At 48.7% G+C, this 21,410-nt stretch overlaps 4 protein-coding genes across 8 annotated transcripts in view; 3 read left to right on the forward strand and 1 right to left on the reverse strand.

The window, feature by feature from the left end:
- Positions 1-1,157: 1,157 nt before the first annotated feature.
- On the forward strand, positions 1,158-3,581 carry LOC130154337 (C-X-C motif chemokine 2-like). The gene is made up of 4 exons (XM_056350350.1): positions 1,158-1,262; positions 1,639-1,768; positions 2,524-2,607; positions 3,162-3,581. The coding sequence occupies exons 1-4, from the start codon at positions 1,175-1,177 to the stop codon at positions 3,172-3,174; spliced, it is 315 nt and encodes a 104-aa protein (XP_056206325.1). The 5' UTR covers positions 1,158-1,174; the 3' UTR covers positions 3,175-3,581.
- A 917-nt stretch (positions 3,582-4,498) lies between these two features.
- LOC130156665 (C-X-C motif chemokine 13-like) lies at positions 4,499-5,677 on the forward strand. Its single transcript, XM_056355279.1, has 4 exons — positions 4,499-4,650; positions 4,893-5,022; positions 5,183-5,266; positions 5,373-5,677. The coding sequence occupies exons 1-4, from the start codon at positions 4,587-4,589 to the stop codon at positions 5,395-5,397; spliced, it is 303 nt and encodes a 100-aa protein (XP_056211254.1). The 5' UTR covers positions 4,499-4,586; the 3' UTR covers positions 5,398-5,677.
- Positions 5,678-5,916: 239 nt separating this feature from the next.
- Positions 5,917-7,629, forward strand: LOC130156662 (C-X-C motif chemokine 2-like). The gene is made up of 4 exons (XM_056355264.1): positions 5,917-6,071; positions 6,603-6,738; positions 7,100-7,183; positions 7,301-7,629. The coding sequence occupies exons 1-4, from the start codon at positions 6,008-6,010 to the stop codon at positions 7,428-7,430; spliced, it is 414 nt and encodes a 137-aa protein (XP_056211239.1). The 5' UTR covers positions 5,917-6,007; the 3' UTR covers positions 7,431-7,629.
- Positions 7,630-9,363: 1,734 nt separating this feature from the next.
- CNOT6L (CCR4-NOT transcription complex subunit 6 like) overlaps positions 9,364-21,410 on the reverse strand; it is a 37,420-nt gene continuing 25,373 nt past the window's right edge. For all 5 annotated transcript variants that reach the window (XM_056355209.1, XM_056355217.1, XM_056355227.1 and 2 more), the window contains 6 exons: positions 20,985-21,142; positions 19,772-19,926; positions 18,229-18,380; positions 16,851-17,075; positions 15,926-16,128; positions 9,364-15,555 (listed from right to left, as the gene is read on the reverse strand). In XM_056355209.1, the coding sequence (XP_056211184.1) occupies positions 15,343-15,555; positions 15,926-16,128; positions 16,851-17,075; positions 18,229-18,380; positions 19,772-19,926; positions 20,985-21,142 (1,106 nt within the window). In that variant the 3' untranslated portion in view covers positions 9,364-15,342. The remainder of the gene's footprint in view (positions 15,556-15,925; positions 16,129-16,850; positions 17,076-18,228; positions 18,381-19,771; positions 19,927-20,984; positions 21,143-21,410) is intronic.

The raw sequence follows: 21,410 nt of genomic DNA on the forward strand, positions 1-21,410 counted from the left end.
ACACGTCTACTGTGGTGTCAGTAGTTTGCCCGCTACCACATGATTACCCCTGCCGTGATGGATGGAGAGCTGGTTCGCTGGCAGCACAGCACGCAGCTCCTTGGAGCTGATAAATTAATAAAAGCCACTTTTCCTGAAACGGTAGGCAGGTAGGCCACCTCTAAATCAGGCAGACTCTTCCAGTTCCCAAGTGCTGTAATGGGCTGGTAAATGGGGCCAAATAGGAAAGACCCCTGAGACTATCCCCAGTGCTGGCCCGTGGCTCCTTGCGCATCCACGTGGGGATTTGATCCCTACAGCATCTGGACATAACGTAGAGGGACATTTGCAAGGGAAACAGCGAGGCTGCAACCGTCTCCCTCCAGTCCTGACACGGCAAGGGGGGAGCTCGGGTCTCACCCTCACAGATCTCCCAGTCCATCCCAGCCCCGTTGCTTTTCTGCCACCGTTCTCTGGCATCCATCCATGTTTCGCTCCCAAGTTGCTGGTGCCAAGAGAGTCACTGCTGGTAAATGCCCACATCGGCACTTAGTCACAAATGTGGGGAGATGTAGGTTTGGTTTTTGCTGTAGCCACCGCACCAGTCATCTCTTGCATTTCATGGCTGGTTTACTCGTACGGCGAAGTGCGAGGTTTGAAGGTTCTGAGTGGAAGCGTATAGCAGAGAGGTTATTTTTCCACGGTAGGGTGCTAGGCATTTTTTGCTGATGTGAGAAATAGCAAAAATAGCGTGGGGGAATTATAGCCCTAAGAAAGAAATATGTAAATATCAGAGCATGGTAAAAAAAACCCTGCTTACCCGGGGCTTGCACTTTGATTTTATCCTGGGCTCTTCTTGTGGTCTGAGGAGTAAGCACTAAAGGGAACGAAGGGTGGTGGTTGCACAGACGCAGCTGATCAGAATCAGGGTGTGGGGAAGATTACGTGGGGAATCTAAATATGCCCTTTGTCCCAATGGCTGTTTTTAATCAATAATATTGTAAATTCAGCTTCTGGCCCGGCTGCGGGGAGCATCCGAGAAATTACGTCACCTCTTCTCACGGTCGGCTGGTCAGACGCGACTGCTGTAGTTTGAATCTTGTCACTTGTGTCGGAGCGTGACCCTCCTGAATAAATAGGGGTGTTTCTTCACCCTGTTTCTCAGACCTGCTCTGCGTTTGAGCCTGCTGCGAGGATGCGAGCGCTGGCTGGGGTGGGGACAGGAGCCCCCGCGCTCCTGGCGCTGCTGCTGCTGCTGGTGATGTCCCACTCAGCCTGTGCAGGTGAGCTTCCCAGGCTTGGCAGAGATACCCAGCCCCATGTGGTCCTCACCATGAGTGGGCATCACCTGCATCCTGTGCCAAAAGGGACAGGAGGAGACAGGGGCTCCTCCTGGCTGTGTAGCCCAGGGGTTTTCTCGTAGCCAAGGAAAAAGCAAGACCATCCTCGGTTAGGACCTGGTTCAGCTTTCAGGAGCTGTGTGAGAGCAGGGGACTGAGGTAGAGACACAGATAACAGTTTCTTACCATCGCCCCTGCGGTGTTGTCAGTGAAAGCATGGAAAGGGACAATTTATTTGGCCGTCAAAGAGGTTTGGGGTTGCTGCACCTCTGCCTAATGCTGTTTGTCTCAGTAAGTCGCTGCCTTCTGTCTTTCTCAGCCATCCTGGAGGTGAACGGAAACCTGAACTGTAGGTGTGTAAAGACAGCTTCAGGCTACATCAGCCCCAAGAGGTACGAGAGCATCGAGATAAGACCTGTGGGCAGCACCTGCAGGCGCACAGAGATCATGTAAGTGCCATGGGTGGCTTGCGGGGTGGAGAGCTGCTTTCTCCTCCAGGGCCAGCACTGCACCTTCGCTTCTGCAGCCACCCTGCTGCTCCGCTCCCTTTCTGTGGACTAAAGCTTTTGAAAAATGCCGGCAAGCTCACACGCGCTTCAGGGCTGAGAAACAGCAGGTCTCCTCTGGTGAAGGCAATGCACCTGAGCTAACCTGCCAGAGGTCCCCAGGACCTAAATGAGCCTTTCCAGCGAGGGGAAGCATGGTCCCCAGGACCAAAATGAACCCTTCCAGCAAGGGGAAAAATGATTGCCTCGTACTGGTGCTTAGCGGAGGCTGTTTGGAGGAAGCGCACCCTCGCATACCCAGGCAGGATGAGCCACAACCCATTTTTCCATCACCGATATGCAACACTCCCGAGGGCAAACAGCATCTCGGGTCAAGCCCTTCTCTCATGACTAATGCGGTGCATGAAGCAGAAGTGTAAGATTTCTTTAACTGCTCAGTATCAATACATTTGTAAATCTACAGAGACAATTGTCTTGCAACAGTCACCTCTGGGCTTCAAGCACGGTCTCCGCTCTGCATGGGAACATGTTGCATCTTGCTTTTCCCTGCCGGTCCTGCGGCTTTCCCTGTTGCTAGCAGCTTTCTGCAATCCGCTGGTGCTGTGAATGAAAACTGAGCGTTGCAAATCTGCTCTGGCTGCTCGAACCCCTGCCTTTGGAGGGGAGGGCGATGCTCATAAACTCTCCTTGCCTTTTAGAATTAAATTACAAGCCTCCGGGAAGGTGTGCGTAGATCCTGATGCCCCTTGGGTAAAGAAACTGCTGAAGCGTATTGCTAGCACGTAAGTTGCTTTGATGAAAAAAACCCTTTGGCACAGGCGGCCCTGGACAGCATCCCGCCACCTCTGCGGTCCCGGGCAGCGCTTGCCGCACCGAGGGCTCTCGGTGGGGCTGCCGGGGGCCAAGGGACCTGCTCCTGAGGCGAGGGGGGGGCAAAGCCTCGCTGTGCGAAGCAGCGCTGTGTCGCTCAGCATGCCGATGCTGCCGTCCGTGGGTTGCGCTCTGCCCAGCTGGTGCACCGTATGGCGCCTCTGGAAACATTTTGGTCCCCCCCCTCCCCCCAAATAATAAATTGGGGAGCGGGTGGAAGGCAAGGCAGGAGCAAGGTTTGCTCGTTGCAAGCGCAGCGCTGTGTTGATGCCCGGCAGGGAAAGCCGCCCTCCCTTGTCGTGCCCGGGTTTGTGGCGCAGCGTAGGGGTGGCTGGGAGACGTCCCCGCCAGTGATGCCTGTCCCAGGGAAACAGTGGCGACTTCCCTTGGCTGGGGCAGGAGCTTCCTCCCCCGGCACCCGCTTTTCTCTGTGTTCATGCATTTCTCCTCCTTCTGCTTTTCGCAGGAAGAAAAAATAAGTTTCCTGCTAAGGAAGTTGGTGCTTCAGAGTGCCGAGACGGGCCGGCAGGCGATGTACCGGTGCGCAGACCCTCACTTTGCCCTTGCTTCCCCCTGTCCCGAAAGCCCTGTGTCCGGCCCCAGCAGTGGGGGCAGCTCGCTGCAGACCCCAGCCCCGCGGCAGGTTCGTGGGGGTGTTTCCCCTCTGCTGTCCATCCCTGGATCGGTGGGACCACGAACCCGTGATGTATTTCCTTGCCTATAGACTGCGAAGACTCCCTCTGCCAGGGGCCTCTGCAGGAAGGACGTGGTGACTCCAGGCGCAGCCCCCATCCACAGTGTGTCACTGGGATTTTTCCTACACGGTGTGGCATGTCCTGCCCAGAGAGCTCAAGACAAATAAAATCCAGGTTCTTTTCTTCTGCTCTATTTTTCCCTGGATCCCCTTGCTACAAAGAGCTTTGGCAGAGCTTTGACAGACCCTGCTGTCGTAGCCTTCCTGGAACTGAATTTGCCATTGTTTACACCCACTGCTCTCGTATTGATGCTCTTTCACAGATATGCCACAGGCATTAAAATGGGCATTTGAATATACATCAGGGGAGGTATCTCTGCTATAGGTGGGGGAAGGAGGGCAGCACCCAGGGGTGTCACGCACAACAAAACCCCCTTTTACACAGAGAAACAAGCCAGGGGCAGAGAAAGGTTTGTCCAAGGCAGCAGCGGTGGCTGGGATGGGTGTCCCAGCCCTGAACTGCCAGCAAGTGCCCGGCATCCCTGGTGCAGCTGGTGGGAAGCAAAGTTCCTTCCCAGCACAACCCACTGCCTCCCTCGGTGCTGGCTCGAGGGCACAGTGCTGCTGGCAGGGAGCCAGGCGATACAGCTGATGTGCCCCACATCCAAGCACCGGTGTCTGTGGTGGGGCTGGGGTCTGCAGGCAGCTGTGAGGCTTTTGAAAGGAGAAAAGGCCAATAAGGAATTATAGGGGATGGGTGTGAGGTCGCCCGGCAGGGTTTTGGGATAATCGGCCACAGCAGCGGAGGGGAAGAGCAAAAGCAAAGGCTACCAAAGCTAGGATGCACCTTGCAGGGGGGAAATCTGCTTCGAGAGAAATGAGTAACAGCTGATCGGGCAGAAGAAAAAAACACCCCAAAAACCCTCCCGGCTGCCTGGGCTAAGAATAAACATCAGGGGAAATAACCAATATATCTTTGCAAGACCTGGCTTCATAGGAAGGGGAAAACGGAGCGGGTTTCGGGAAGCCTGGACCCCACCAAGCCTTTTCATCAGAGTGTTGCAAACTCAGCGAGGGAGACGGGTAAAAACCACGCCAACCCCGCCGGCCCCTGGGGCCTCCCATCCACACCGCCTCACTTCTCCTATTTTCCGGCTCAAATAGGGGGATGCTGCTGGTGCCAGGGATGGGGCCGGCATGGCTGCGCGGGTGGCCCTGCTGCTGGGGGTGCTGCTGGTGACCCACCGCCCTGGGGGTGCAGGTGAGGCTCCCCGTGCCCCTGTGGCTGGAGGATGCTGGGGGGGATGTGGGTGGGTGGGTGTGAGGTTTTCGGAGGTGGCATCCCACCGCTGTCTCCAAGGTTTAAATACCACCAAGGCTCTTTTGCAAGCAAATGTGGTGACCCTGCTGGGACGTGGCAGGAGATGCATTGCCCAGAAAGGGTTTTGGGGATGGCAGTGGGTTTTTGGGTGATGGGTGAGCTGCGGCTGTATGCCCCTCCAGCTCTCCTGGAAGCCAATGGCAACCTGAGCTGCCGCTGTGCCAAGACCACCAGGACCTTCATCCCCCCATGGAAATACAGCAGCATCGAGGTCCGGCCAGTGGGGAGCAGCTGCTGGCGCCAAGAGGTGATGTAAGTGGCTCCGGGGGGGTCCAAGCTCTCTGCTCCCCTCCGTCCGTCTTGGATTAGTTCCGTTTCATGCTCTTTTTCTTTCTGAGAAGTACAAGAGGGCTTGGCTGCTCGAGCCCCCCTACTGCAGGAAAGGGAAGCTTAAATGCTGCGTGTTTTCTAGGATCAAGCTAAAAAGCCGGGAGAGGGTCTGTGTGGATCCTGACACCCCTTGGGTGAAGAAACTCCTGCAGGACCTCGCAAACCTGTAAGCCCCGCTCCACCCCCAGCAAAAGGGGCTCCCGGTGGGACCAGGGACATCCCATGGGGACCGCTCTTCACACATTTCTCCCCCCGCCTTCTGCTTTTGGCAGGAGGAAGAAAGAGGCTCCCCACTGAGGAAGCTGCCACCGGCGGGATGGCCAGATGTGCCAGGCCCCAAACTGGACACCCCTCCCCCCCCGCCTCCCCTGCATCCCACTGCATCCCGCTGCATCCTTGCCCCGGTGTGGGGGGAGCATGCCACTGCGTGGTGCCCTGAGCCCCTTCTTCCTCTGCATTTTATACATTTAAGCCCTTAAAACCACAGTCTCCGCTTCCCTGTGATGATCTGCTGGATGTCCCCTGCGGGCACAACCTCAGAGGTCCCAATAAAGGCAGCAGCTCTCGGTCACTGTCACTTGTGTCCCTTCCTGCAGCATGCCAGGGCACGGGGGTGTGCAGGGGAGCTGGTCCCCGCGGGGTGGGGAGCGGAGCGGGGGGCACCGGCGCTTCTCCATGGAGAAACATGGAGCAAGCAGGAGGGGTTTGGAGGTGACCACAGCCATTTCTGCCTTTGTTGGCGGGGAGGTGGTGTGGGCCACGTGCGATGGGGGAAGCGACGGCAGGGAAGTCGAAGCATGGGGCAGCTTCTTTCTCCCCCCCCTGCCCCGGCGTTTCCCAGCCTGCAAAATCCCCGGCGCGGCAGGCTATAAAGAGGGCTCCGCGGCAGCGGGGGCTGGCGGTGAGGATGGGGCTGCTGCCGGCAGCGCTGGCCCTGGCCCTGCTCATGAGCAACTTGGTGCCGGGGTGCGGTGAGTGACCTTGGGGTGTCTGTCTGTCTCCCCCTCCGAATCCCGAAGCTGGGTGCCCCCGGTGGGGCTGGCCGTGGGCTCCTCTAAGCTTTCAAACTTGTCTCTTGCCTATCTTCGGACTTGAGTTTCCTTTTTAAACCCGGTGGCTAAGCTGGAGGGGGACGCTCAGGACTGGGAGGGATTTGCCTGATGGGTTTAAGCTGCTTCTCTTCAAGACCCCCGTGAAACTCAAGCGCTTGGTGGGCGGGTGAAGGGCTTTAATTCATTAACTGTTGGTAAAGTTTGGAAAAGCTGAAGCTCCCCCCCCTCTGTATGGCTGAAAAGAAAGCTTTGAGACCATGCCAGGAGGGATGAGCGTTGCGTAGCCTCACTGTTCTTGCTGCTGCAAACCCCACTAACACCAGCCCATGGCTGCAAACGGCCCTGTGGGCACCGGGGAGGGGACAGGACGGTGACATGGGGATGGTGGGGGTCCCAGTCTGCCTCCCCACGGGGGGCTGAGACAGGGCTGTGGATTGCTTTTGGGTGCAGGTCTGTCGCTGGAAAGCCTGCTGACCAACATGCGGTGCAAGTGCATCAAATCGACCGCCCAGATCATCAACTTGGGGCTGATCCTCGCCATCGACGTTACACCGCCGGGTATTCACTGTAGGAGGAAGGAGGTCATGTAAGTGGAAAGCCTGCAAACCAGCTCCTGCAAATTGCTTGCTCATGTACCGGTGCAAAAACAGGTGGGCGCTTGCACCCTCTCCAAAGCTCCCAGATCTCATGGTGACTCTTGCAAGGCACAGGCTGGTGCACAAGTGCCCGTTTTAACAGGGGTTACCCCCAGCGTGGCTCACAGAGGTCCAAAAGTTGTGTGTGGTTGAGGTCCAAAAAATCCCACCTACCTCCCGGCAAGGGTTGCAGGGCTGTGCTCATAGTCGTTCTGGGGAGGGAGAGGGGTTTTCTCTGCAGACGGCAGCGTGGTTAGAGAAGCTTTGAGCAAGAGGTGTGTGTGGGTCTGAGGGGGTCTTGTAACCTTGCAGCCTCACTCTGAAGAAAAATAAGAAGGTGTGTGTGGCCCCAGAGGCACCCTGGATCCAGCTGCTCATCCACAAGCTAACGCAGAGGTATGCAACACCCAGCAGCCAAAAAAACCAAGCAGCGTATCAAACGCGTTGGCAAGACGGTCCCCTCTCCTCCTGACGAGTTTTATTTTCATTTCTTTCCTCCCACAAAATCTGCAGGAACACCATCAAGAAGGCCCGGCCACGGCGCAAGGCGGAGTGGTTGGCTGGGGGAGCAGAGCAGTGGTGCCAGCCCCCTCGCAGCCCCCCTGCCCCATATCTCCCTCTGTCCGGACACAGTAATAAATAACCAGCCGTGGTTATTTACTCCTATGCGGGGACAGCGGTGACACAGCCCCTCTGTGCTGAGATACGCTGGGTTTTGCGGTGTTAACGGCGACAGGAGCCTTCCTCGCTCGCCCCAAAACAAGGCTTCCCTCTCGGGCACCCGGCATCGCCCCCCGTGCAGGGCATCCTGGGCGCCGGCAATAAAAGGATGAACGTGCTTCCCCCCTCGGCTGCAACAGCTCCTTCTGCACGGATTTGTGTAAAAATTGGGATTTTGGGGGTTGGGGGAGTTAGACTGGACCACGGCACTGTGAAGCCCTCGGCTGCTTTGCCACAGGGCACTTCCGAACGCGCCGCCTTTCCTCTGCCCCGCGTTGTCGTGCCTTTTTCTGACTGCTCCTGGGAGGGTGTTGGCAGGAGTTGGATGGGGTCTGACCTCAGTGCTGGCTCCCAGCTGTGCAAGCACAGGAGAAACGGGAGATACTGGGAAATTTCCCAGCGATCAGCTGAGGCTCTTTCCATGGACCCTCATTTTCCTGGGAGGGCTGTACAAGTCCCGCGGGGACCCCGGCATGGCACAGGGATGTCCCCTCGGCCACATGGACCGAGCCAATGCGGGTGTGACTTGCAATCCTGTGCAGAATTATCACCATCTAAAAATCTGGCTTGGCCATGCTGGTAGGAGGTTTCTAAGGTCTGGGGAGCTGCCCAGAAGGGCAGGAATCAAATTTGCGTCACCCACCCCACCACCTTGGCTGCCAAAAGCGCATCCCAGGGCAGTGGAAAGCTGTGAAACACCCGGCCAGTCCCCGTGTCCCCCTCCTTCCCACCCTGTGCTCCTCAGGAACCATAGCAGGGGACAAGAGTGGTTGCAAAAGGGCTGTTTATTGCCTACAGAAGGAAGCAAAAGTACATAGGTGGAAAGAAACAAGCAGATGCTTAGCCCTATCCATCACGTGTGAGCAGTGCCCTATCTCCATGGTGTGGGTGTGTCTGTTTAAAAAAAAAAAAATAATTAAAAAGGGAAGAAAAAAGTAATAGTTCAGGGTTTTGAAGACCTCGCCTTCCTGAGCTGTTCTAAGGTTAAAGAAAGGCAAAGCTGCTCAGCTCAGTCATCATCGTTATTTTGTCTGGGCCGGATTTCTGTAGGGGGGCAGTCTCCCCCCTGCCTGGGTTCCCACCTGGATTCCTACCCGATGGGAATTTTCTCTCTCGGTGAGTTTTTCATGCAAAGTATAATTATGGGGGAAATTGCACCGTGGCATGGCAATTTCTCTAAAAGATGAGTTCTTTCAAAGGGAGAGAAAAAAAGGATCCTTTTGTAAAGAGCAAAGGAGAGAGCTGGAAAGAAGGCTTCTTCCTATTGATTCTCGTGGGAAACACGGAATAAGCAAGTTACTCAAATTTTTTTTGCTCAGGTCTCAGGTGAAGGCTGCTGCTCTTGCAGGCATGGTGCCTAGGGCTGGTGTCAGACTTTGCTAAGCTATCTGCCCGGGAGACCTGCCCCGTCCCAGGGCTGGAGGGGAAGGCAGTCTCCCAGGGCCCCCCGGGTGGTGGTGGGCTGCAGAGCTGCCCCAGGGCAGGCGAAGCAAAACCAGGGCTGGGCGGCTGGCTGCAGCCCTGCAAGCAGCAGTTTCCCCATCCAAGAGCCCAGCACACTCACGATATAAAGCAAAGCCACCGTTTGCATAAAACAAGGTGTAAACCTCCCTACAATTTTAGTGTAAGTACTCCTGGGAGTGACACCACAGCTTCCTCCCTTTCCGCATGCGCTTCCACCTTTTGAGGGACAGGACCTTGTGGTTGCAAAGACAACACACAAGGAAGAAATTCAACCAACACACCCCCCACCCCCACCTCCCAAAATACCCACCCTGCCATGGGCTGGAGGGGCAGCCTGGGCTCCCATCACCGCTGCTCTGGTCCAGCCAGCGAGTTTATGAATTAAGGGCATATTTAGTTACAATGGTGCACACAAACACTTTTAATTGCGTGGAAAGCAAACACATGATGCGGTAAGTAAAAACGGAAAACAAAGCCAAAGTCATGTAACATGTCACTCGTAAAGAAAGCCACCATGAGGTTGTTGATTTGGCTGGGTTTTTTTGGTTGGGTTGATTGTTGTTTTTTTTTGCTTTGGAACAAAGACAAATACAGACAAATGCAAACTCAGTAAATGCCTAAACTGTAGGAACCGTTTAACAAAGAGGACAGGACCAAGTACCAGGATCGCTCTAACCTTCACCACTCAAACGGTGAGAGATTTTGCAAGCTAAACACACCATAAGATTGCAGGAGGGGAGGGAAAAAAGAGAGAGTCATATCGCTTAGCGTGCTTTGCCATCAACACTGTTTAAAACACCCTGAAGTACCAAAGAGCACTCCTCTATTGTCATGCTTATTGCCAGATAGACTCCAAGAAGATGCACTGAAGTCCGTCATCCTCAAACACAGCCAAACCAGCAAACTTTATCAGTCTTTTAATACTTTTATAAAGTCAAATAGTTTTTCTTCGGATTAAGGAGTTCTTTAAAGGTATTATTCTTTAAAGGTATTATTTTTGTCCCTCTTCTGATCGCACAATGCCTGCACCTGCCTCATCCGCTCATTTTTTTTGTCCCTGCTCTTGTTTCCTGGAGGAAAAGCAAACCCGTGGTCAGTGTCAATGCAAAGAGTGGTCACAGGAGAAAACACAGTACCACGTACAGCTGTGCCTGGATCTAGAGCCTTACAGCCTCCTTCTAAATTGGTTTTTGGTCTTACAAGTGAGTTCGTCTTGGCTGATGCTTGGCATAGAGACTTAAGACAAGACATGAATGGTTTCCACCAGGTTGTCCTGGGGTTCGTGTCACCTTTGAACGCTGAAGGGCAAGAAAGGGAGGGCACGTGACTGTACTTCTGTAATCCTACAAAAACCTTGCGAGCTGCATATCGCACGGTGCTTTGCCTCACTATGAGATGGAGGAACTCAGCTAATAATAACGTCTATCAGAAAAACCTGAGCCTCTCTGCATCTGAGGCTCATTTCTTTTTTGCAGGTCTCTAACAAACCAGGTCCTCTGTCCCACTGGGTAAAACCCCTCCAAGACCAAGCTCTTCAGCTCCTTTTGGGACACACACAATTAGGCAGGCAAGGTTTTTCAATGAGCGTGCTTGGTGCCGAAACCACACCGCTTCTGAAGCCAACGTGAACTTCAGCGAGTCTTGTGTGCTGCTTTGCTGTTTGGATTGCAAAGACCGCCCAGAAGAACATCGCATCTCTGTGGTGACCAAGTAGGACAACGACCTGCTGCTCTTTGACATTGGCAGCCTGACTGATTGCAGCTGAACCACCTCCTGCTGCTGCCTCGTACCCGCGTGCCAAGGAAGGACATGCTTCCATCACCCACCTCCCCATACAACAGGGAGAGGTCCTTCCTTAGGTTTAAATCAGGCCTTAGATCTCTGCTACCGTTACAAGAAAAAGATCTATGTGGAAGCCAAGAACAGAGAAATTGTAATTATGCACAAAGCTGAGGTCACTGGGGAGGGGGCAACGCTATCTGCAATTAAATTCCCTTTTAAACCAGTACAAGGGTGCGCATCACCTTTGTGTGGTATTTCTAATGCAGGTTATTGATTTGGAGAGGACTAAAAGACCTTTCACTCCACCCTGCTATGCCAAGCCTCATGCCAAAGGAAGGTTTTGATGCTAGATGCTGAAAATGCATTGTGAAAATGAAGGAACTGCTGCTGTGTTGCTGGATTTAAATCTGGTCTTCAGAGAGTGAGGACCAGCAGGGCCTTTCTGGCTCCTGCTCCCTGCTAAGGTGGTGTGAATAGTGCACTCCTGCCCTGGGGAATCTTTCAAGTGTTTTCCCCACCCATCTCCTAAATTAACAGAGAAACTGAATTTCAACAAGCCTTTTCGGCTTCCCCCTCACTGCCTGATCAAAACCAACCCCAGAGAAAAAAGTGCTATGAACATTTGAGGTCTCAAATTCTTGCTCCTGATTTGGACCCAACGTCTCACAATCCAGGTGTGGAAAGCCAGTCTCCAGAAGTGCAATAATTCAGGATTAAGTGGGAGCTGTGGATGCTCAGCACCTTTGTAAAGTGGGCCTCAGGAGCTCAAGAGTGGGAACATGGATTTAGGAGGCTCCACAGCAAAGCCAGCAAGGTGGGAGACCAGCAGCCACCTGCAGCGTTACCCAAATGCTGAAGGTCATGGTACGGTTTTGAAAGCTGCGTTAGGTCAGTGGCAAGTGATTCTGAAAAGATTAAGAGTCAAAGATTTTGGCTTTCTATTCTATAAAACACAGAACAGCGAGGACTTGGAACTAACGAGACCTTTCCTGAATGTTTCTGCAGACTAAACAGGAGCAGCTTCTAACAGACAGAGAAAGCTTACCAAAAAAATGAAATATTTTCTCAACGAATGCTAGAGAGGGACGACAAAAGCTTTTAATGAGGCAAATGGGAAGGAAAGCTGGTCTCAGACCCCATTGTGCCATACCTGACTTCAGCGTGTGGTATGCAAATGTTCACGCTCCTTACACCGAAATAAGGAAACAAAAATATTCAGCTACATTGTACAAAATTCTCTTTTTTTTATATATATATATACACACACAAAACCCCGTATCTAACAGATTTACCATACTGAATTTTAAAAAGTTGCTTGTAGAAGGGTGTTGGATTTTTTTTTCTCTGCTTGCTTTAGGCAGTGCTGTTGCTTAGAAGTTGACACCAGGCACCATATTTTTTGAAAGCAAACCAGGGCAGCAAGGAGCAGTAAAGGGCTGAGAGCATTTTTTCCCAGGTGTTGGCTGCAAGGGCACCATGACGTGCTGGGAACTGAGGGTCAGCGATGGAGAGAGCTGATGGTTTCCCACCCATCTCTGCTTAGGATTAGGGATATTTTGGTTCATATTCCTCCCTCTCCCCTGGGAAACACCCTACCGTCAGCTTCCACTCAAGTCAAAAGAAAATTAGCGTTGCCATCTGGACGATGTGTACGTTTACAGAAAGGGATCTCATCCTGCGCATGAGGCCGGTGGCTGCCTGCTCCCCGCTCCCTCTCTTCCCAGAACAGAAATTCGCTACAGAGAGCAGTGTTGCTGCTCAGCTGGAAAAAAAGCGCAATCCCCTTACTGCTCCTGCTGGGAAGGGAAAAAACAGAAGGAAAACAGGGAGGGAGCCAGACACATGAAAGGCAGGTAAATGTGTCCCCAGTTATGTGCATCGACTGAAACATAAACAAGACTCATTATTTTTTTTTTTAAATCCAGAGGTTTTGTGCAACGTCTGTTAAAATAACATGGTTTTTTTTTAAAAAAAAAATTTGCACAGCGTAATGGACGTTCAGAAGTGCATTTTGCAGCAGAGAAAATCCAATTAAACACCTTCCCGCAACAGAACACTTCAATCGGTTAGAAACCAAAGGGAAGTCAAACGTAAGCAGTTTACAATGTTTGCTAGGGTTCGTTTTGTTTTTCCATCCCCATTCTCTCCCACCCCGATATTACAAAACATTGTTGTTGGTTTTTATTTTTATTAATAAATGGGCTCCTCTGCAGTTCATATACAATCATAGGTGAATTTTAAATTCCATTTTATACAAACATCTCAAAAAATATTGGGAGTGAAGTATGGTAGGAAATACTGCTCACGTTGCTAGTTAACATGCGTGTAGGAAAAGGAGGAGAAGGGTTTGTTAGTGCACACGCCCAGAGCAGAGCACCCCCCCCTCCAAAAAAGATACAGTAGCTGATTACAGAAAGGTAATGTCCACAAAATTAAGTTTTTCATGCTATTCTACTTTCCAGTACTATACTCTCAAATCGCTTTCGCAATTTATCTGCAACGGCTAGGTGGCAAATGCTGAGGTATATTAAAAAAGAGATACCTGCACCTAGAGGAATATCTGTCTTTAGAAAGGGTTTTGTTTTGGGTTTTTTTTGGTGCTGCACAAAACAATTTCTGTACAGGAATTTCACCCAGCTATGATCGCTTCCAATTTATAGTAGACAATAGATGACGCCTCCGTTTTTTAGGCACTTCTTTTAAAAGGGAGTTCTTGTTTTGTTGAACCCATTTCTGCGTTCTGTCCCGCACCACCCCCTCCCCGGCCCCCAACAAGAGTCAGGGAATGGTTTCTACTCTAGGTCCAATTAATTTTTTATTTCCCCCTGTGGATAATTTCCTATGTATAAAACGACAAAGGAAATGTTTAATTAAAGAGTAGAGGAACAGCCTGACTTAGCAGTTTTGCAAGACAGAAGATGGCTCCTTAGTATTTAAAACTAATTTCACAATTTAAATTTGACTTTTTAAAGTATACGAATGAGACATAAATATAGGCTATCAATCTGTTTAAAAATTTCATTCACATAATGGAAAATTTTTTCATTTATTAAAAATATCACATTTTGAGACTAGAAACAGTAAAGTGCATGAAAAGTTTAAAATATAAATTCAAGAAAATCTTATAGCAGCAAAAAAGCAGAATAAAGAAAAACTTAAAAACACAGACACAACCTTTTCCTATCACTGTGCCATATTTTTTTTTTTAACATTAAGCAGCCAAACAATTTTTTTCAGAAAATTGCATTACGTTTAAAGCCTCTCGAGGCACAACGTTTTGAACTGGCCACCTAGAGCATAAAAAGGAAAAAAAAAGGTGGAGGGGATTTCCAACACATCCAAAGAGCATTAACAGTTGGGAATGAACCAGCAGCTTTTTAATTCAACCCTGACCGACAACAGAAAAGAAAGATTATTAAAAAAGTGTGATGGCTATTTGGCAACTAGGGTCAGGAAAAATAATCCAAGGAATGACTAAGGCTGCCACTTGCTCCCCCAGTGAAAAAAGCATGCCGACAGCTCCTCTGCGCGCCCTTGGAGGCAGAAGTAAGGTCATTTCCAGCAGCTTTTTCCTGTACCCTACGCTTAAGCAGTTAATCCCAAGTTTCCCATCTTTGCAACTGAACTTTGGAAAGAGGAACCTAGGACGGATTTGCAACTTTTTTATTCACCCAGAACCCAAACACTTGCAACGGCTCGCTCGCTTCAAGTGCAATTTCTTACCATTTCTAAGCCCCGCTCCCAAACTGTGCTGCTGAGCAGCATGTCGCCCGGGCTTGCCGAAGCAGAGGCAGCTCTGTTTCACAGAGCTCCTTTGGATCCCTGCGCATCTTGCCCAGAAAGGACCCAGTTCTTCAGAGCTCTGAAAAAAGTCACCATGGCGTCTGGCAAGCAAGCAATCTACACACAGCATTAAACGCTCGCTTGCAAATTCTCGTGAGACATAGCTTTGCTGGAAATTTCGTCGTAAATGAGATTACATCAGGAGAATTTAGACCTCAGCTTTTATCACAGATACTAAGCTATCTTTGGTTTTCCAATATTAGTTAGACGAGGGGCAGGGCCACACTGCTAGTCATTTATAGTCAGGTATTAAGTGCTTCGCTAACGTGCAAAATTTATTTCGGATGCAGAGTTCAGTCTCCGTTTTGGATTCAAACAAATATTTCTAATATTCTTCCTACAAACCAAGCATTTCTATTTTTGTTTTCCTTTCTCCTAAAAGGTTGGTTCATTTTGCCACATTCTGGAAAAACAAGCATTATCTTGAAATATGTTAGTACGAAGGTTTATAATCTCATTTGTCCATTTGTAAGTGCAGCTTCCTACCGAAAAGAAAAAGCTTGCCAGTTGGTTTTTTTTTTAAATTTAAATTAAAAACCTGGAAAGGGAGTAATACTTTGGTTCCAGCCCTAGTGCCAAATGATACCAATATGCACCAAAATGTGCAAAATCTCATATCAAACACATAAGGAAAGGAGCTTGAAGAAGCAGCTTAAGGTTGGCCATACTTCACTCCTATATACTTTGATTTACAACTGTACAGGTCCATAACAACAGGTCCTTGCCCGCAGAGGGGCAGGGCTCCACTACCTCCTGTTCGGCAAGTGCACACCGTTGACAAGAGGCAGGAGCGGAGGATGGAGTTCGAGTTGTGTTAACAGTGAGAAGTGGTCTGAAGGGATGTGAGGGTGTGGACACCCAGTGATGTTGTTGTCAACCAGCCACTGAGGGTCCAAAGGCCCCAGGACACCAAGCACGTTCATGTGAGTGTTGGAATAGAAAATGTAGTCAATCACACCCTAGGGAGAAAGAGAAACACGACAGTGAGAACAGACCTCGCTCCTGGCACCCTGAACTCAGCTGGCTTCTGGCTGCAATTCACGGGAAGAGGCACAGCGCTGGAGTTAGGGTAAGAAACGCGTGCGGCGTTTCACGTTCGAAGCACTGCATCTGTTCTCATTAAGTCACTGGCCAAAGCCAGGTCGGAAGCTTAAAAATGCCAGCAAATCAAGGATTTGTGTGCGGTAGGAAAAGTGTCCAGCAAGTGTAGGAACCAGTGATGAAGCACTTACAGGAACAGAGGGAAAGACAGCCAATGATCAGAAAACTACGACAGCATCCTGGGGAGACCAGGTCAATGTCTGCCATTTCAGAAAAATCGCTGCTTACTTTGAAATCAAAAGTGTAATTGGTGTAAGGCATCAAGTTGTTTTCATAGGCGCTCTTGAGTTGGAAGCCATGCGTAATTCTTCCTTCAGAAGCCCCGTTTTTTCCGTTGCCACTGAAGTTCATGAGACACTCGTTATAACGCAACTCCTTGAAGTCCTTGTGGTTGTCAGCTACTATGCCATTGCTTAAGTATTCCACTACACCTGTTTGCAAAGGAAAGGATTCAGGGAGCTGCTTTAAAATACAACGTTCAGGGAATGTTGGCCTCGGAGTTAAAAACCAAAACACCAAAAACCCCACACCATGAGATTAGAAAAGAGCTTTTTTTTCCCCATCTAAGGGGAAATCTACACAGCAGCTTTCTTGTCCATGTCTGAGCCGTACGCACCTTTCTGACAAGCAGCCAGGGAACTGAAGCTCTCCAGCGGTTTTGACACGGACTTTTGAGGATTACAGTAAAACCCATGGTGCATGTATTGTAGTACACATGTGACGGGGTGCTAGAGAGGCAGCTTTCATACGTACACCTGACACTGCAGTACTGAACATCATCATTGCTAAAGCAAACCGGTCTCCTTAGAAAGTTTTCATGGTCCACCACGAACTCGCGTCTTTCCTACTTGTTATTTCTGCTCAAGGCATGGGCATTTATTTAACTACTTATTTAAGAACTACCTGTGCTTTTCTACATTGTTGTAGGCACAACCAACTCTTCTGGAGCATACAAAACTGATCGCAAAAAGCAGTCGACTCAACCGGAGGACTTGCATTCTCTTCAGCCAGATTTCGAAAGACAGTTGTTACTAAGAAAGCTTTCATCCACACCTACCCAGGGAAGTGCAAACTGCCCCAGTGCCCTCGGAGGAAAAGAGGATTCAAACGTTCTAAAATGGTAAGCTAAAAATTAAGCCCAAACCAGTCTTACCTGAATCAGGCAATGAGTTGAGATCCGCACACAGCACCAGAGGGATAGAGTTAGGATCTGCTGTTGGGCTACCGGGCCTGCTTGAGGCTTTCTCGAGGATATTTTTCAGTTCCGAGACAAACATCATAGTCTGAATGAGTTTCACATCTGAGTATTCAGGGTCCCAGTGCATGTGGGCATTGGCCACAATAAGCAGCTGTTTGTCCACATGAAGTGATTTCATACCTGGATAACCAAACACATTTTCATCAGGGAAGGGCTGATTGTGTGAATACGTGGATTCCTCCCTGTTAACCTTCAGGGTCTAGCTACTAAGGACTCCAAGTGGGACACACCAGCAGATGGATATACTTTCATTGCTGGAAAAAAGGCATTACCTGAACCACTACCGCTTTCTAAATTAGCAGCATTCACATGATATTACGTCACTAACTAAATTGCTCCAACATAGGAAAGAAACAGCCAGCAAAATCTGGTACCATTACAATTGCATTCCTTCTCTACTGCTCAGGTGGTCATCACTTGACCTTGCACCACTGTTCGATATTTCAGGCACAAGGGAGTTTTCTGACTCTTAGCTGCCACAGTACGGCAACTTGTTCCCTTGCGAAAAACTCAAACCTGCTTAAATGAATGCAATATGAACGCTGGAGCTGCTTTTACTATTTATCCAAGAAAGAGTACTCTGAAAGATGGGGCATGAAGTCACAGGCAGCTCCTTCCAGTCCTACAATTCAGACATTCTGCTCCTTTGAAGGGTACGCCAGCAACAAGCGATCAAAAAACCAGACACGCAGACAGAGCAGGGTGGCAATTTTAAGTATGTTGAAATCATCTACTGCATCTGATCAAACTTAATCAAAGTGTGACAGTCAGTCAATCAAGTGGCATGACAAGATACCTGATCATCTCATTTTTCCCCATCAGTACATCAGCACTATCATATAATCACTGACGGAAGATGGAAGAATTCAATCAAGGGGGAAAAACAAGAGTTGAAAACGGAAGTTGAACATTACCAGCTGGTACCAACGTTACTACTGGTAAAAGCATATGCACGTAAATACACTGACCTTGGAAAAGTTGAATTCGTCATGCAGAATTTAACGGAATAAGTAAGCAGAGACAAAAGCTTGAAAAGAGCAAGCTAAATGCTGGGCACCTGGCTGCAAGTGCAAATTGTATCACGTGTCCTCTCCTAGCTACCGATGGGCTATCTTTTCTCAAATCAGCACAGTGAACAGCGCTGGCTCATCTGCCAGTATTTGGTTACCACCCACCAATGGCAATAATATTCTAAAGAGCCGTATTATCTAGGAACAGCTCATGCCTTTATGTGGAACTGAATAATCACTGAGAACACCACGGGCATACTCACTTGCTCCAAATAATTCTTTGTGCACCTCTAACACCACAGCAACTCCGATGTTGTCCTTCGTCATCACTCTATTTAACATAGCTTCCGAACCTTCAGAGTTAGCCATTGCCACCTGGTTGAACTCCACTGTATGCTTCTGCACCAGCGTAAATCTGATCGAATAAAGAGAATCACATGTGAATGTGTGACGTACAGCTACATGAAAAGACATGGTTTCTGTCTGCACTCCCGTCAACCACATCCAAAGACACGCTAAGGCACATTCCTTTTGTCCTCTCATTTTACAAAAGTAAAAACAGTTCTTAGAAGTACTCCCCCAGTCAGGATACAGCTCTCGGTCTGGCGAGATACTCTCAGGGGAGACAAGATACCTGGGGTTTAGGAAGTGTTTATTTGTTTCAGCGTAGCACTCTGAGGGGACTATTCAGAGCAATGCTCACGGGTTACTGCACCTCCTCAGGAGTGTTCTAGGCAAAAAAATTAAGATGAGATGGTAATTAAAGGCTTAGCTGTTACTTTCGGCAAATGCATTACTAAAAACCAGCTTCTTTCAAACTGCTAGCTGCCACCATTAGTTTTGTGAAATTGGTTTTTCATTCCTTTCCAGCCTTAGGATGCCTGAAAATGCCTTGCTTCAGCACAAACTGAAGCCTACCTATAGAAGGGGGTTTCTTCATTTTGTGCTCTAAGAAAATTAATAAAGAGTATTATTAGTCTTCTGTTTTCACCCATGAAAGCCACAGAGTAATAATCAGTTCTCTATATACCCTTGTTAGCTTTGAGGTTTGAAAAACATCAGTTTGTTTTCACAGATTTCCTCTATTCAAAATCAGTCGAGTTGTTTTTATATATGATCTCAAAGGCATATTTTTGTTTTCTGGAAGCAGTGAAAACTCTGAAAGGGAGCTAACGCTTTGCAAAACTTCCATTCTAATCACTGAAAACCATTCTGAGGCAATATTCAGAGGGATACTTGATGTGGTACAACCTGTGAGCAGTTTACACAGACCAGAAGTGTGGATGCCAGCACCTCTCCTCCTTTTCCAATAGTTTGATGCTTTTAGTGTACCAGAACTTTTTGGATCAGGTATTCAACAATGTAACATTTTGATTCATAATATTCCGTGATCCTTTGGCAGCAATACATCTTTTAAATAGCTGAAGATTAAGCCAGCACAACTTATAGATCTTTAGAGGGGTGAAACTTCTGTCAAGCAAGGTAGAAGTTTGCAGAGACGGTGAAGTAATTTATTAGATCTGCCAAAAACCACGCACACAAAGCACTTAAGTTTTTACTTTTACTAGCCCTCCTGCAACTTCCCTGTTCTGAAGTGGTATCTTTGTTCATAGTCCGAAGGGAATGGAAGGACTGTGTTGCAAAGAGAGCAGCAAAAGGGAAGGGAGGATCATTCTTTGCAGTGAACTTTATCTTCTGTTTTATAGCACAGTATTTCAGTTACCATGTACCCTGGGAGAGAAAAGCTTTCAGACCTAAATCAACCTGGTTTTAATGTATTTTTAACAAGCTACTTCTGGCCCTTACTTTTCAGTTTTGAAGAATATTGCACAGCCATCCACATGCTTTTTCTCCTGCTCAGACATGATTTTGGCACGTGACTTTGGAGAAAAGAATCCATCATATCCTCGTTCTTTCAAGGCTGGCAGAAAAAGGGTGAAGTATTGCTCTGTTTCCACTTCCTGGAATTGAACACAAACATCTTAGGCTAATAAAGTCAAGAAAACCCTTCCTATCACTGTATGGCAGCTTGTGCCTGCCTCGGCTTGCAGTCAGCAGCTCTCACCAAAGCAAAAAGCTTCTGTTTGCACAAATCATGTCACTTCCTAGACTAATGGCCTGCTGGAAACAGATTTACATTCCTGGATATCCTGGAATCCCCCCTAAAAGGGAAAGTGACAGGTGCATTTTGAGTAGGAATAGATTACACCTGATATTTTTGACAATCTGAATGTGGATACCATCCCAGGTTAAAACTTCTGAGGGGTTGACAGATATGCAGCAGCAATTAATATTTAATTATTAAAGCTCTTTCACAATGGAGTGCTCTTTCACACAAGGGTCTCTCGCTGTTCTGTAACAATACAGTTTCTTTGTAGTAACATTTGGTCTCCCAAGAGGATGTCAGAGGTTGATCTCTTGGGGTTTGCAGACCAAGGTAACTACTCTCTGCTTGTGTAAGATTTTTGCCTACCACAACTTGCTTAAAAAACAAAAGATCTGTTTAAAGGCAGGAGCATCCAACTGTTGTAAACGTCAGCAATAAATTTCTAATATCACAGCAGGATATACATAACAATGGCAACTGATACTTAACTTTGACCGTGAGAGTCCCCTTTTGCCAATGCGAGTATTTTTGTAACTTTACCTTCTGTACCAACCTGGAATGGGCTAGGAACAGTGGCATTTGGGGCTATAGCGTTCTACATTCTCCCCTTCCGCAGTAAACCCCGTACACCCAGAGGGAGAGTATTTAGGATGCTTATCTGAGGGGGAAAAGACCCAGATCTTCCATTGCAGATTACCCACTGATTTAACTAATTGTATCTCACTTACTTTGTTTCACGTCATAAAACACAAGCCAATGCATAAACAAGGAGCTACGCACACAGCTTGTATTGGTAAGCCCCAGAATTTGTTAGCAAGCAGGCGAACACAGTGTTCTCAAGAGAGCATTTAATTCTAAAGGTGGAAGCTAATGTTATCTGTTTCTGATGAAAAACGGTTATTTTCCACTTACTTGAAGACTAATGATATCTGCATCACAGTTGACAATTTCTTCCATGATTCCTTTTTTTCTATACTCCCAATTGAGGGCCCAAGACGGGCAGTAGCCGTAGAGCTGCCGGGTGGCATATTTATCACACAACACATTGTAACACATAACTGTGAATGAAGCTGGAAGGAAAGAAAGAAAGAAAGGGAAAGGTTATCAACCTTTGAAGATTACAAAGGCTGAACTTAAGCCAAAATACTGAATCTTGCAGGGTCTGTTCTGGAGGCCCTACTGAACACGAGTCAGTGGGCTCATTCCACTGAGCGTTTCATAAGCAGGAGTAAAAAAGGCTCTGCTGAGCCAGCAGTTACCACCTAAGGCTAAACTCTTCCCCCCCAGAAATCAGCATTACTACCAAAATGAGAGGACGGCACGTGCGTAACAAAGCAA

This window comes from Falco biarmicus, chromosome 1 (assembly GCF_023638135.1).
Source record: "Falco biarmicus isolate bFalBia1 chromosome 1, bFalBia1.pri, whole genome shotgun sequence".
In the NCBI taxonomy this organism is placed as follows: Eukaryota; Metazoa; Chordata; class Aves; order Falconiformes; family Falconidae; genus Falco; species Falco biarmicus.